This window comes from Sinohyriopsis cumingii, chromosome 10 (assembly GCF_028554795.1).
Source record: "Sinohyriopsis cumingii isolate HCF-2022 chromosome 10, ASM2855479v2, whole genome shotgun sequence".
Taxonomy (NCBI): Eukaryota; Metazoa; Mollusca; class Bivalvia; order Unionida; family Unionidae; genus Sinohyriopsis; species Sinohyriopsis cumingii.
The window spans coordinates 45,636,836-45,653,780 of NC_142970.1; the positions used below are offsets into that span (position 1 = coordinate 45,636,836).

Genomic DNA, 16,945 nt, shown 5'->3' on the forward strand with positions numbered 1-16,945 from the left:
AAAGGGATGTCTGCTGCACTCAGCCAATGTACGCACAAGACATAGCACTTTCACTGCTAATCTTGTTTGGAAGAATGTTTTTGTAACCCTGCATTCAAATCTGCCTGGTGTTGTGGATCTTCAAACAGTAGTTTGTCAACCCAGCATGTCTTGCCAATGTTCTGTTCTGAAAGTTACTGTTTTTTGCATATTTGGTCATGGAGGTCTTTTTTTAGCCTCTGTACATATGTGGCAAAACATAAAGGCATATTCACTATCACATTCTTCATGCGACATGACGTCATGAAAACATAGCCATTTTATCTTACGAGTAACCATTACCTCATTTTTGGATGATGAAGGCTCCACTGGTTTGACAACAATACTCTTATCATTGGTCAGTCACAAACGCAGTTTAAAAGATAATTTCTTTTGTTTTGGATCAATTTTAATTTGTTTGCCTTGGATGCCATTTTCACTCGAATGCTGACAGTATCTTGGAGCAACACAAGGCATGCAATTGAGCAAATGGAAATTGTTGCTTCACTGCGTGACAAATGTGCGTATAAAATAATAGTTTCTCGTGAGAATCACTTTAAAATTACATTAAAATCACATGTTTATTTTCCGCCGCTTTCTTGGGTGGGGTGATTATATGGTTCTAACATCCTGTTGCTACAAATGATATGACTATTACAGGTCACATACGGTCAGATCCAGGCTCCACACTCAGTTGTAACCCTATATATTATGACAACATTAGCGTAAGAAACATGTGCGCATGTTTTCCCTGTTTGGGAGAGTTGTAATCTAGCCATTAAAGTAGTTAGACCAAGCCTTAATTTTGTGTAAATCAGCAACGAATAATATTGGGGTGCATCAAATTAAATACCATCAACGATTTGTAGACCAAACCTTTGTTTTTTGCTAATCAGCAAAACATAACATTGGGGTGCGTCAATTTACGTACCAGTGACGATTTTTGTTCATCAAATCAGAAAAAGTCTGCATATTTGGTGCATGATGCATGGTAGATAAAAGCAGACTATGACAATGATGGACTAAAAACCCTAATACAGCATTATGGAACAGCTAAGAAATCTGGCAAAGTAGTCAGTGAGTAAACTACTGATTTAAGAAGCAAGTTTGTGTTACTGAAAAATCCTATTTTGGAGCAGATGTATCCAAATGGTAATATCCATGATCTCTGGAAAATTCTAAATAACAGCCACAAAAATCAGTTTCCCATCATCTTCAAGCTGACAAAAACTAGCTATGCATTTACCATTTCAGAAGGAAGCACAGATTAACATTCATACACAGATAAGGAACAGAGTATGCTCAGAAATAATTAGCAGATTAACAGCTATACAACTAGAGGTGACATCTTTTAAAAATATTTTGATTTCAGTAGAGCTGTAAAAAAAGTGGAGTATTGAAGTTTTAGGTAAATAATGAACTATGACTATTTCCTACTCCATATCCTTCTTTTCTACTCTCCCCTTCTTTCGGTGACAAAGGGCGAAATCCCCCAAAAGATAAAATCCTGGCAGTATCTTTCCTTAAATTGTATGGTGGGGGGTGGGGTACAAATTTGGAATTTCTCTTTTTGTGCAGCGATATTTAACCAATGCATGAAGGTGCTGATGGAATAGATAAAATTAACACAGAATCAGCATGGGGGCAGATTTCAAACAGCTGAAGTTTATCACATGTGGCACAGGTGTATGGTTTCACCCCATGTCAATACAGAGTTGCCTGTAGTGATGTTAATTCCTTTGGAAGTGTTAAAACATGTATGCAATATAAAATACAATATATGTGTAGCATATATACTTTAACTTTGATATACCTCTTGTATGTGAATTTTTAATTAAAATTTAACTTGGCATTGCCTCATTTCCTTTTAATGAAACATTTATGCATCTCATGGTATATCAATGATACAGTGTACATTATATATATATATATATATATATATATATATATATATATATATATATATATATATATATATATATATATATATATATATATATATATATATATATATATATATATATATATATATATATATATATATATATATATATATATATTAGCAGTGGGCAGTAGTAATGGTGTACTGGTTTACCATGATATTTTTGTCCTGTGATACATACCACAGAACTTTGTTACTTTACTTATACATTGGTAGTTACCGTCAGTAAGAAATGTAATGAAATTCACAAGGAATCTTGTTACAACTTAACAATGTTAACAGCTTGTTTTCATTATTCATGACACAATAGTTTTAAAAATTATCTAATTTTACAAAATAGTTAAAGCAATGGTAAATATTACAAATATTAGTATATTTAAGATCCTACAGTCACATGTGTGACATGTATCACGTATGCCAAATTGTCCTAATGGGACTGTTGTGAAACATATTGGGGCCAAATCCATCTTTTGGGCAAATTTTGGATTTAAAAAAACAAAAAAACAAATTGACATGTCATGTCTTACTTATTTACTACCATGCAGAATGTGATAAGACTTATATGTATTCCTTTCTAAGACTACAAATCATTCTATGATCTTTAGATGCAAGCTTGTTTTCTGCTAGAACTTTGTGTAACTTCTAAAGTCTGCTTAACATTCTCTTGTTAGCTGAAGTGTCTTTTATGTTTACCGACCCTCTCTGATAACTATCTTGCCTGGATGTTGGCATCCCACTCAAAGTTTCTCTGTTTATTATATCAATAGTATAGGTAGAAAATGGAGGCTCCATGCTGTATCAACACTCTAACGTCAACATGACCTCTTAACAGTGTCATCTAATTAGTGCAAGGGTAATCATCCCTCCCTTAGTTAAAGTTTTTAGATTATAACTTATGCAACCATCAACATACACATAGCAAATTCATCTACTATAAAATAATGACTATTTAAATTATATGGGATGAGGAGGCTGTGGTTTTCTTTTGAGATGAAATATTTTATTTTATTTTATCTCAAGATAATTAATATTTTTTCCAAACAATATCATAGATATAAAATATGGTGTTATTTTGCTGTAAATCAGAGGAACTGATTTTTTTTCAGATATTAACAGATGGAAATTAAAAAAGTGTCAGGCCCCTGCCTCAGAAAAGTGAACTTTCTTGTCCTTAATATAATTACAGGATACCATGGTACACATGGCCATACATTCAGAAATACAGCTATATACCGCAGTACAAAATTGTTTGTGTTACCCAGTTCTATATATGTTATATAAATCTTATTTTCACATAAGATGTTCTGCCTTTATATAGATTGGATTATTAATCTCTTGTTCTAGCATCTGAATGCATAGCTCTCCCTCACTATAAGGTCTCTCATTATAACACAGTTTCTGTTATAAGTATGATCATGGATCCCTTTTGATTAAGTGGTAATAAAATTATATGTATAATGTACTTCATTATAAGGCAGCCTCACTAAGTTGAGGCAGTAAATTCTGTGACTCCCATGCACAGTGCTATAATGAGGGAGTACTGTATAGTGTTTATGTGCAGTTTATTTTAATTTCAAACTTATCTTTATGCAAGGATATTTTAATTAAACAAAAAAGACTGTGTTTTCGTGTTCCATCACTTGCCATGCAATATCATATCAGGGGACAAAAATGGTGTTTTGGTGATCCATCACAAGGTATGAGAGCAATAATGTTTTTTTTGGGTGTTCCATTATTTTCTTAGTGAAAAAAAGATGGTGATTTGGTGTTCATTCATATGTTAAGAAAGTAAAGATGGTATTCTTGTGTTCTATCATTTGCTAAGTAAGATGGTATATTGATGTTCCTTCATTTGTTAAGCAAGTAAAACATGGTGTTGCATGTCTTGTTTTGACATTTGTGTGTATGTTTGTATACATGCTGTCAGCATGTATGTATTTATACAATACTTGGACATTCCCATGTAAAGTCCCTGTGGAAAAGTGTTGTAATTACACAAGACATTTCACCATTTGCTGAGTTACTATAGTTTGCATTGTGTTTCTCTTGGATAGGTAAACTAATGCCACACAGGACATTCAAATCAGATCTGATTACAGATAGAAACTGGGATGAAACACTGCAGTAGATTGCTCTGTAATGTTAAATGATAGAATGACCTAATTCCTTGCCAATGTATGCCAGCTTTAATAGTAACCCATGTAGGTGTTAAGATCATAAATCCATGAACATTTTTTCAACAGATATTTTGTTACATTGGGAAAAGAGATTTCATATTGCCCAATTTATTTCGAGTAGTAAAGGATGAAAGATTAAAACTTTCTAAGTCTTTAAGAAAACAACTTGCATGTAAGGACAGATCATGTATTATTCAGAAGTTTGAAGTGTGGTAAAACCTATAAAAATTAGAACACTTAAAAGAGTTACATTCCTTAATAATCATAATTTTTAGAAATGGATATAATGTATGCTTTTTAGTATCTGAATGATTTTAATAAAGGTATTTCCGTTTCTAGCTATTACAGTATCAAATTAAAAAGCATCGGAAGATAAATACTTTGCTGTATCTGTTAAAGAACATTCTTGTTGTTGTTGTTCTAGGGTTTAATGCCAATTTTCAGTACAAGATAGGCTATACATGGCGGCCAGTATAACTGGTGGAGGAAGAACCCTGGAAAACCCCGGGAAGAACCACCGACCCACGAGAAGCTACCGGCAGGCTTTCCCACGTACCCATGTTAGCCGAGCCTTGGACTCGAACCCACAAAGACAGAGGTGAGATGGCAGTGATCCATAACGGAGAGCGCTTTAGACCACTCGGCCACTCGGGGCCCCTTGTTAAAGAACAACTTATGAATTGGTGATAATACATTGATCTTTTCATATAATTTATACTGAGATGAAAAGTATGATAAAAGAGGTGTGTGTTATGTGTATGTGTGTGTGTCATGTGTGTGTCTGTCTGTATGTGAGAGAGAGAGAGGGAGAAGGGGGAGATAATGTAAGTCAAATGTTTCACTTTCATTACAAACATTGTTATATCTAATATTAAAGTTTGCAATTTACTTTTTGCTTTACGGCTAATAAATGCACGCACCATTCCTTTAATTTAGCAAAACACTGAGAATTATATAGTATAAAAAATAATATTCAAAATTGTGAAAAATCTTAATTTTTGAAACAATATCAACAGCTGAAAGTTGAAACTTATACAGAAGAAATAAAACATCTGTCCCAGATAAATCAGTTTTCTTTTCCAGTACAGTTTTACAGGGCTCAGGTCGTTATCAGTTTTTACCTGAACACATTGGAAGAAAAACAGTGTGTTTGGGATTTTAAACATTGCCGTAACAATTTTTCAGTCATATCGCTAAGATGTTTGCTGTGTGACAGTTTATAGTGATGTCTAGCACTGGGGCATCATGCCTCAGACACATAGCATGATGTCCCACCCAGTCACATTATCCTGACACCAGGCAGACCTAGGTCCTAACACTAAACTTTATATGTTGAATGCCTAGCGAAGCAGCTGTTAGTACTATTTTCAAAATTCTTTGGTATTACTAAGAAATACAGTACACATTTGAAGAAAAATAAAGGCAGATAAGTCTGGTTTTTCAATTGTTTTACAACATGGCAACACCTTAAAGGTTATACTATGCCAAAACAAGGAGAGTAAATTGCCTTACACAAGGATACCAAAGTAGTTTATCCAGGCATGAACCAGCTACCTTCTGTCACGAGTCCCTTGCAATAACCACTTGGTTGCGAATTAAATATAATACAGCTAAGCCTATCATAAAGATCCCCTTCATTAAACAATCACCTGTCTTCAATTGCCAAATAATTTTCAAGACCATTTTGAACATTTGGACAATGTATTAAATGTCCAGTATGGTAAAGAGTCCTGGATGTAAAACCATTAATGCTCTTTATTGTGGTAAGGATGCATGCATTGTCTGACCAGGCTCTGGCACCTACTGGACACACGGTAATAACAATAGAGAAAAATGAGAACCAGTCTGGAAATTGTTGAACATAAAATAGAGAATATATGGGTTTGACTGGCCATAATTGGTTCATAATGTTAAGTTTTATTTATAGGAAAAAGATTCTTTTGAGAGCTTATCCTAGTTGTAACTGAAAAAAATAATGACATTGTTTTATAGATGGAATTTCAGTATTTTAACAGTCTCAAGTTTGGAACACCTATTACTGAAATTAGCAAATTACTGTTTGGTGCAGTATTGAAAGCACATGTTTCAAAAAATATAGGTTCAGAAAATACCATGACTTATATCCTTTTCTTTACACAGGAGCTGTCATCCAGGTCTCATCTATTATGATAAATATAGGTTTGATCATGAGCACTTCGAAATTTAAAGTTACTGAATTTTTAATATCATGATGTTTGCATAGGTTTACTATGGGAACTGAATTAGTACTGTGAGTCCTACTAGGACATTAGAAATGGGCATCAAGGGGAATTTGCATAACAGGCTATGACTCACTAGGAGTGACTGACTTCCACCTTACAGAAGGGTGGTCAGTAGACTTCCTATCCTAGGTGCTCCTGCCACCTTGACATGAGAATGACAAAGGATGAGGATTCAAAAAGGCACTGATTTCAATTTTGAACATTCCACACTTAAAACCCTTAGAACAGGTAGCTGTATACCTTCCAAAATGCTGGCATTTATTCACAGGGTCATTTGGACCCAGTACCATGGACCCAGTACCACAGTACCATTGACACAGTACCACAGCCAGGGCCCAGTACCACAGCACCATGGGCACACTACCACACCGTGGGCCCACTATCACAGCCAGAGCCCAGTAGCACAGTAAAGTTGGACAAGTACCTCAGGCAGGGCCCAGTACCACAGTACCATGGACCCAGTACCACAGCCAGGGCCCAGTACCACAGTACCATGGACCCACTACTACAGCCAGGGCCCAGTAGCACAGCACCATGGACTCAGTACCATATCCAAGGCCAAGAACCACTGTACCATGGACCCAGTACCACTGCCAGGGACCAGTACCACAGTACCATGGACCCAGTATCATAGCCAGGGACCAGTGTTGCTGACCACACAAAGCCCTAAATCCTTCCTTCTCCATTTAAAGGCTGCCAAATAAAAACAAGAACTCTTAACAGGATATAAAAGTCTATTCTGATTATCCCCAGCACAGACACAGTTGAGACTGGGGATCTCAAATAGGAGTGGAGCAACAAATGGATGCTGTTTTTTGCTTTTAAAAAGAACCTGGTTGGCAAAGAAGAGAAACCGACTCATAATTCCCACTGAACCTGATGCAGCCCTACGCCGTGGATAGGAGATGAAACTTGATCCTTTATTTTGCAGATTCTAAGGCAAACCAGAAAACCACCATGAGGGTAAGATTTTTAAAGGAAGTTTCACCCAAAGGTTCATGGGGGGGTGATTATTTTGAGAGCAAAGTTAACAAGAAAGATTCTGTTTAGCAAGATACTGGTCTTTGCAGTTCAATTATACCTGATCAGGTCTGCATAGGGAAAGTCTCAGTTTTGAGGAATGGCCTTTGGAAAATAGGAGAGTGTTGGAAAGGGCTGCTCAGAAGCCATTACAAAAGATTCTCCGTTTTGCATCATACCTTATACATCAATCTTCTCCTGGACTGAATAATGCACTTGGCAACTTTGATCAAGAATGTTTCTGTACAGAGAGATTGTTTGAGATGAGTCAGGCATAAAGGTGGAGAATCAGTGGGCTGTTGTGTAGAAGACAACCCCTGTGCTGCAACAGGAGGTCCTTCCTCTGAGGTAAGGTCCTGGGATGTTCCACCAGCAGTACCAGAAAATCGTTGAACCATAATTGCTGGGGCCATAGAAAGACAATCAAAATAAGCTGAACAATAGTGTGCTTGACTTTGTGTGGGACAGATCTTTGCTGTCATCTGACACACTGACCAGTGACCAGGTGCCTGGTGACCAGACAGCAGGTAAAGAGTGATCAAATGATGTAGACCTAATGGAAATTGAATCCAATAAACAAGATCTTGTTTTAGTCTATTAGCATGTGAAGATGACTGTACTTCCCTTGAGTCAGGAATGCAGTCCCCTGACATCAGTTGATATTAAAGTGATGAAATAAACACTTCTTTGCTTGCATTGTACTCAAAATTGTCAAAATCAATGAAAATGGACACAGATACATAAAAATAAATCACAAACTAGTGAGAAATTAACAAAAAGAATAACATTAGAAAATGCCAAAAGATGACAAAGTTGACGAAGCGTTATGCACCAAAACACAAGTGCATAAAAATGCACAAAGTGCAAGGAAAATAAGAGGCATAGTCTAATCATTGGAAGTAGACTTAAGGTATGAAACAGGGATTGTGTTGTTTTGGTCAGTTTTATTCTAGGACTTCAATTACTGTTTGGAGGAATGAATAATATCATTGGACTGGGGATTAGTACCAAGAAAAGATTTAACAATGCAAAGCATTAATAGCTGGTAATGTTCTACTGCTAATAAATATGGTGATATTATGAAGTACATCAGTACAGTCCATGCTTTCATCGAACATATTTTTGGAGCAGTGTTAAATTAGTGAAAGTTAATGATAATGCTGATGTTGATTTTGGAATTGGGAGTGTCTATACTGTGTATATGCTTATATTTATTTGATATACTTTTAATGTTTTGAAAGTCACACTCCAGAAACAACAATGTTCATGGCCAAACAGGCAGACATACATGTATGTAGCTAAATAACTTCCTCACCCCCCAGTTATTTGCTATGGTAATAAAAACGAACGCATTTTTTATTTAAATTCCTTTCCTTTATCAATGAGTGTGACTTATTTTGCTGCCCTTCATTTCCTTTACTAATGTTTTCACTTTTCTTTTAACCGGAAAGCTTATTTAAATTACAATTGCCTAAATCTGCAATCCAACATTTAGAAGGATTTGTAAATTTTCAATCAAAATGTAATAAACCTGGAGCTGAATCAGTAGTGTGAAGTCCTTGCTAAACCTGGAGCTGAATCAGTAGTGTGCAGTCCTTGCTAAACCTCTTCATGATTGCTTCAGCAGACCCTAATTTATTCAGTCAGTGCATTCTCTGTGCTTTTACTCAGGGGTCTACACATCAGTAGTTTATTCAGTCAGTGCATACTCTGTGCTTTTACTCAGGGGTCTACACATCAATAGTTTATTCAGTCAGCGCATAATCTGTGCTTTTACTCAGGGGTCTACACATCAGTAGTTCACACACTCAGGACTACCAAATTTAGCTTTCAGCCAACTTTTCTTTAAGGTTCTATGTCTGTGTTTGTGTGATTTGGATTTTTAACATAGTTTTAACAATTTTTCAGTCATATCACGATGATGTCTGCAGTGTGGCAGTTTATAGTGATGTCTAGCACTGGGAGACACATAGCATCATGTTCCACCCAGTCACATTATCCTGACATCAGGCTGACCAGTCCTAACAATAACCTCTTAATGCTGAGCACCAAGTGAGGCAGCTGCTTAGCAGTATTTTTAAAAGTCTTTGACATGACTCAGCTGGGGTGTAAACCCATGACCAACTAGCTCCCACATCCAAGGCAGATGCTCAAACCACCTGGCTACAAGAGTGGTCCTGTAAGGGTCTGCAGCCTGTGGTACAACCAGAACATCTGATGTGGGTTTTTTTTTCTTCATTTATTGGGTAAACCCCACCCAACCCTGCACTTTGGCAGTTTGTACCCCACACACACACACGTTTCATTTTAAAAACAAAAGGAAATAAAAATTAATTTATGGTTTCAAACCTGATTAATGCCAGGGGGTCTTTAACATTGTCAACTCCTTTGTTTTTAGACCAAGCAGAAGTTTACAATTAAACAATCAGCATTAACAAGCTCATTTTCTGGTTCCTAGAAAAAAAGTCAGTGAAGGGGTGGTTTTTTTGGACAATATGTAAATGGAAGGTCAGCACTGCATCATCAGAATTGAATATTTTTAATTTCTAGCTTTAATATTTCCAAAATTATGTTGACAACAAAAATGGAGAAAAAAATGCCCATAAATTTGAAACTATAAATAGTTTTGAAAAAAGACTCACTTACATAAATATGGATGTAATGCTAGCAAAGAAAGTTATGTTTGGTTTACAATGCAAAGATGACAATGTCAGATGACAATTAGGTTAGAAAGTAGGAAGTAGTGAATAAAATGGCTAAATTTTTGTACAATTTCTATCTACTACAGGCTTTTTGTTTTAGAACTGGAAAGGGGTTACAAACAGCTTCAGGGATTGCCTATTACTATAGCAGTATGGATAAACTGCAGTGTAGCATAAACCTTATTGGCACTTTCAATGAGTGACGAACTTTTGCATAAGGTCAGAGGTCATTCAAGGCAGAATTACATTATGCTTAATAAAGTGTTCTTTCATACTTGTCATAAAAATTGTTTAAGAAATAAAAATGCAAGATTTCTACTCATTCTCTATTTACATTAGATGTAAGATACCTAGTGTCTGCATTATGTAACTGTCAACATTCCTTCTAAATGGAGACTGTTTTACTTTCATTAACTCGCCTTTGACACTCTTCAAAGCATAAAAAGGAACACTGCGAGTGACGTGTCAATAATCTCTAGATTGATCTGCTGATGCCATTTATCCAGGTTTAACAATCGTCATATAATTTATCAATTCAGATATATTTTTATTTCTTTTATTTTTTAGAAGAAAAATAAACATGGATATCTATGGGATGAGTGCTTTCTTTTATGGCAAACAGTATTCTTTCATTTTTTGGTAAAGTTTAAATTAGTGATATCAACATTCTGATTGTTTTAAAACAAAATGAAGAACATAGTTACAGCGCTTGGAGTGTCTATTTGTTTTTCAAATTTACAAGATTATCCAAGGATAAATTGTTACTAGTACACACTGTACATGTACATTAAATGTAACTGTATATTGATTTAAAAATGTCGGATACATAATTTGTTGTAGGGTACTTTTGTTTCCATTTGGCAGCCCATTTGTCTAACAAAAACAACATAGCCAATATATTTAACATGATTCTATATATTTAAAATACAAATATGGAGAATCAAAACTTGTAGGAAGTGATCTAGAAGCCAGTCAACTTTGTATGAGAAAGAAAGAATAATACAAGAACAAAGCTCTAGGTTGAATTCTCATATTCATCTTGTCTTTTATTTATGGATATTTAACTCAAAACATTTTGAAATGATAGTGACAAGAACACAACATATAGTAATAAACTGTACTAACAAAATAAGTTTGATGTAAGATAACTCTGCTTTGCATTATGTGTACTTGAACAAATTAACAGCACATGCATTAACATCTTAAATTAACAGCACATACATTAACATCTGAAGTTAAATTAACAGTATAAGCATTAAATCTCAGTTAAGCAACTTAAATGTACATACAATTACATCACAAATTAAATTAAAAAGCACATGCATTAACATTGTGAGAAACTGAGTCCAACAATGTTTACTCTTAATGACAAATAAAATGTTCAACTATCAGAACATGCCCTAACATTCATTTTTCAATCATGTGTGTTTTATACATTTTTCAGCAGTCCCCATTTTCTATATTGCTTTTACTCATCATGCTATTGAGAAAAGCAGTTTATAATATGTGAATCATAGAATAGCGTTATTGTATTTTCAAAAATACAGACAGCCCAGCACACAAGTGACATAAACATTTTGCAATAACCAATCTACAACAATATAGCATAGAATTCTGCTGAAAAACATTAGCAAATATGGTTTTCTTGCAAAACTAGCTTCAATTTCAGCTTTCAGTGGTCTTAAACTATGTCACAGAAAGAAGCAACACCAATAAGGTTAGTAAACTTAAAAAAATAATTTATTTTCCTATAATACAAAATCATAACTGAAAGGCAACTTTCGGTACCGTTTCATAAATCCTAAATAATCCTAAATGTTTCAACACAAGTCTATAAGTACAAAATATGCAGAAGGATTTCCAATAGTCTCGAAATGTGATGTACCAAGTATTGAATGTGCTGATGTGCCAATAGTCTTGAATATACTGATGTGCCAAGAGTTTTGAATGTGTTGATGTACCAAAATTATACAATCCAGTATGTCTTTGAATGAGTCCTCAATAATCCCAGAGTAGAATTTTAGTCAAAAAAGTAAATAAACAGTTTTTAATTCCAGTGAATATGTTAGACAGATAATTCCTCTCAAATTAAATCTTACATAACAAAAATTGGTTCAACAGACTGATCTTAAGATACAAATGAAGACTGTTTACAAAAACCTTTTTATATACATCCCCACTTGACCTATGTTGCAATAGTATTTTCTGAAAAACTAATGAAAAAAATCCAAAAATATTGTCAACAGGTTCACTTCAAGAACACACCAAACTGTAAACAAGGTAAGGGCTTAATATCAAATTACAGAAGTCATGTAGTCCAAACTTCTACCTTCAATCATAGCCAAAGGTTTGGTGCACAATGTAAATTAAATATACATAACACCTACCCTTATAAAGAAAAGGAAAGATTTATACAATAAAGCTTTGTTTTTAATATTAGTCAAATATACATATGATACTATACTAATTAAAATTACATAGGAAGATGTCTTATAATAGACAAAATAAATACAAAATAAAGCAATATAATTTTTCTATATACGCGAAAGTACATCTGCAATCAGATTATCTTTTCCCTTGATGTGTCTGATGTCAATGTTGTATTCCTGCAGCATCAAACTCAACCTTAACAATCTCTATTGTTTTTTGTTTTGTAAATTAAAGTAAGGGGTTGACATCATCAAATACAATAAACAAAGAAGGAGATGATCTAATATACACTTCAAAGTGTTGCAAAGTCAGTATCAAAGCCAAACATTTAATCTCGATTGTGGAATAATCTCTCTGGTCATTGTTTTCTTTAGATAAATAACACACTGGATGATCCGCACCATTTGTATCTTCTTGAGCTCAACCCCTACATCATTTTTATCCGATATTTTAAATGATTGACTGAGATCTGGAGCTGAAAGATCTGGTGCACCCATAACTTGTCAATAGATTCCTGACACTTTTCAGACCAATGAAACAGATTTCGTACTCAACAAATTTGTCAAGGCTGGTTAGATCTTGAGAAGTATGAGTAAAAGTACCCCAAAATTGCAAGTTTCCTTTTACTGATAGGAACTAGGAATTCGGAGATAGCCTACACCTTAAATTCTCAAAGTCTGACGTGATTGTGTCCCAAATTACGTCCTAAAATGTTATACATGTAAATTCATAGCAAAACTCACTTTTGCTTAATTTGTCAGATTTGCGACACTGCCTTCCTCACATTGCACTAAAATATGTGGCCCTGTCTTTGCTAGCAAAGAGTTGTCTACTCTTACAAAGTATTACAGGGTAGAGTGTCAGAGCAGGCCATGGCAGTGATCTAAGGAATTTGGCAGTCATTTTATTAAATGCTTTTTTGGTTGTTGTTGTTTAAACCAGGTTTCCTTTTTGCAGCATTATGCTATCATATGGCATGTGTTGTTTTAGCAGTTGTTCTTACTTTCTATGCATTTTGATGATTCAAAAGCAAAATTTGTGTCAACTTTTAGTGAGATCCCCAGCTTGTGATATGATCCTGACCTTTAATAACAGCTGGTGGAACATGCTGCTGAGCGAGATTCCCAAATGACATCATCAGCAGCCATATCTGTGGTATGCTAGCAGATTTATCATTGAGTTTATATAGTGTTTGGAAGTTTTAATGAATTCACTGAATCTCAAGATACTGTTAAAAAACATAGACACATACAAGAACAGAACACAAATCGGGCTTTCTGTTAATATTTATATTTGTAATTTATAAGTTTATTTTGCTTCAGTGTGCCTTGTTCAAAATGGTCCATTATGGCGATCACTTAAAGATGAAACTGCCAGGTTGACCATCAGACAAAATGGGCAGAATATAGTCTGCTAGTGACCTTATCAGGAAGCATCTATAATTTCTGAGTGTAGATTGGTTTGTAAAGCCCACCGTATGCTTTCTTTGGTAAAAGGAATGAGTGCTGGGGTGCAGGAAGGATTGCAGTTACGTTGTTTTAACTTCTAATGGAATATTTTATTCAGGGGGTTGAAACATTTTATCAAAAATCATGGGGTAGGCAGGTGGGGTTTGTTTTTAATATGGTGTAAGGTGCTGACATAGATAAAGCTTCATGATATGGAACTGGGAACCACAAAAAGCTCTCAGAATTTATCAATGTGTAAAAAATTCCAGATCAGTATCATGTGATTGTTTATATCCAGGTAGACTGCTGAAAATTCAGTTCAAAACAATTGGAATTATCAATGAGTGATTGTCTTTAGTAATGATGATTAGAATAGAGAGCATGGGTAGTAAAAAGAGGATAACTGTGATCAATACTAGTAGAAAAAGTGACTTCATTAAAAGACTGACCAATAAATGTGCTACAGAGGGAACAATTTCCTGATCAACATCATTCTTAACAACTCTTTTGCTCTGGTAATTGCACAAGCAGGGTATAAATCAGAGATTTCAATCTCAGCATGATCAACTTTCCTATTCAAATAAGGCTTGTCTGTGACTAGTGGATTAAGCAAAACCTTATCTCTAGCAAGGTCATTGAAAAAGTAATAAATGAATACCCCTAGTGGGTAAAGAATTAACTGATCCAGTAGTTACTGGTTCTGAGACTTAAAGTGTGATGTCAAATTGACACTTTATCAATGCTTTTGCTAAAGTTTTATTTAGTTTTTAATATTTCTCAAAGAAATTGCCTCAGGAAATCTTGTGGACACACACATCATGGTCACCAAGTATTGAATGCCTGATTCGATCTTAGGTAAGGGACCAACAGAGTCTACCATTATTCTGCTAAATGGTCTGTCAAAAGCAGGAACTAAAAAAGCCACACTATAGTCCCTGAATAATAACACTTTAACTAGAAATTTTATCGGACAAAAGCAAAGTACATGAAAACAAAAAGCTCTGAGAAGCTCCTGTGTCCCTCAATATTTTAACAGAGATAGGCTTGGCAGACTCATCAATAATTGATATAAAATCATTCAACCATGAATGGTTCATAATTCTCCAAAAGAAAATCAGACTGGGGTTTGTTTGACCCACTTAAAGTATTGCTTCCAATGCAAAACTGTGATCTTGACCTCAGTCAAATAAGAGCATCCGGATTAGCTCTGTCTATATTCTCTTGCATATTTTTCAACCTGTAGCTATTTGAAATGGTGTTCCCTTTCTTCTTAAAAAAGTGCACAAAGGATGAGATAAAGATTTCTGATCAGTATTATCCAATGTTTGATTTCTAAAGTTGTGCCAGACTGAGATTAGGAAGCACTCATATGAGACTGAGATGATATTTGTACTGAGAGGAATACCTATTGGCAAATTAAACTTTGTGAGTTAAGGAATAATCATCAGCTGTGTGAACAGCATTTTCTAAAGTTTCCACATTTTGCTTATCAAGATCTTGACTTCACTTTGGATGCAATTCTTGAACTCGTCAATCAATGAGTTGTCTGGGGTTATCATATTCTTTATCAACCTCTTTGGCTGAGCACCACCCATAAAAGAATTTGTTTTTTCTTTATCCCATGCAAGTTCAACATAGGCTTGTCCACTTTCATTTCTACAATTCCGAAACCTTTGCTGATATGCCTCAAGTACCAACTCATAACACTTAACCACATCAACATCAGTCGTATGAACTGTGAAAAGTAGATATCACAAGTTCTGCCAGTAAGTATGCTTTGTAAAGTAAATCCCAAAAATCTTTTGGCCATTTCAAGTTTTTAGCAATTTTGTCAGAGTGAAGAAAAGATTTATCAACATGTTTCTCTTGAAAGGGGGTACTAACATTATATATCTGGTAACATCAAAACCTGAACTTGTGTGTATAGGGGGTTGGGGGTTGTTTTCCACCTGCCAGTTTTTATTCTTTTAATCTATATTGCATCTCTCTCTCTCTCAATTTGTATTCTCTCTCTTCTTTTTCTCTCTGCATTTCCTCATTCTGCATTTTAATTCTCTCTCTGCATTTGTGTTTCTTTCTTCTCTCTCTCTCACTGCAGCTGCAACTGCATTTCCTCTTTACTGCTGTCTTTCCATCATTTCTTTCTGAAGCTGATGCTTTCCTTATTTATAATTCCATCTGGTTTTTTCAACTTATATTCCTTTAGTTTCATATCAAAACCATAGACAGACTTACTAATCAAACCCATAGTACTATCACCCAAAATCTCCTTTCCCACCAAATACTGAACCAAAATGTTCTTTATTTCTTCCTTTGTTACGGACGCTTGTAGGATTCAAAACAAAGCTCATTACATTAGATGTGAATGCCTGTTAGTTAAATTCACAAAATATCTACATGTGTGAAATAAAAAACTTTACTAGAAATAATGAAAATTCCAAAACAAAGTCAATTTAATCTTAAAGGCAATTTTCAATATCTTTGAAATGCTTTTAAAAAATTCAGATCCTGGAGGAGACCCCAATTTATGTTATGTATCTATAGTCTTGAACTATGTAACAGAAAGAAACAAAACCACTAATACAAAGTAAAAACTGAAAAGGCACATTATTGTGACTTCAATCACATGTTATTAGTAACATCAGTGCCTTTCATTGATTGGCTTTGTGCAATTAACCAATTACAGACATCTCCAGAAGAACTAAAAGGAAATGTCCATATAAACAAGCATTGGTGTTGTAAGCAATGAAATCAGGATTGATGACAGCAAGTTATGGTAGTAATAAATGGCAATTTTGAAACCATTATTTACATATAAAAAAAATAGAAAATTCATAATTTAAACTCAAGCAAATCTGAATATGATTCAGTTTGCTAAAACGATCCTGCAGATATTATTTGTGTAAAATGACAAGCTACACAGATTGTAAAATGCCCCAACCCCTAG

At 34.7% G+C, this 16,945-nt stretch overlaps 1 protein-coding gene across 1 annotated transcript in view; it reads right to left on the bottom strand.

Annotated features, from left to right (window-relative positions):
- The window catches only part of LOC149789967 (uncharacterized), a 299,468-nt gene that overhangs the window by 192,284 nt on the left and 90,239 nt on the right, over positions 1–16,945 (bottom strand). The window contains exon 9 of the mRNA XM_089973148.1: positions 7,598–7,821. Coding sequence (XP_089829274.1) covers positions 7,598–7,821 — 224 coding nt within the window. The remainder of the gene's footprint in view (positions 1–7,597; positions 7,822–16,945) is intronic.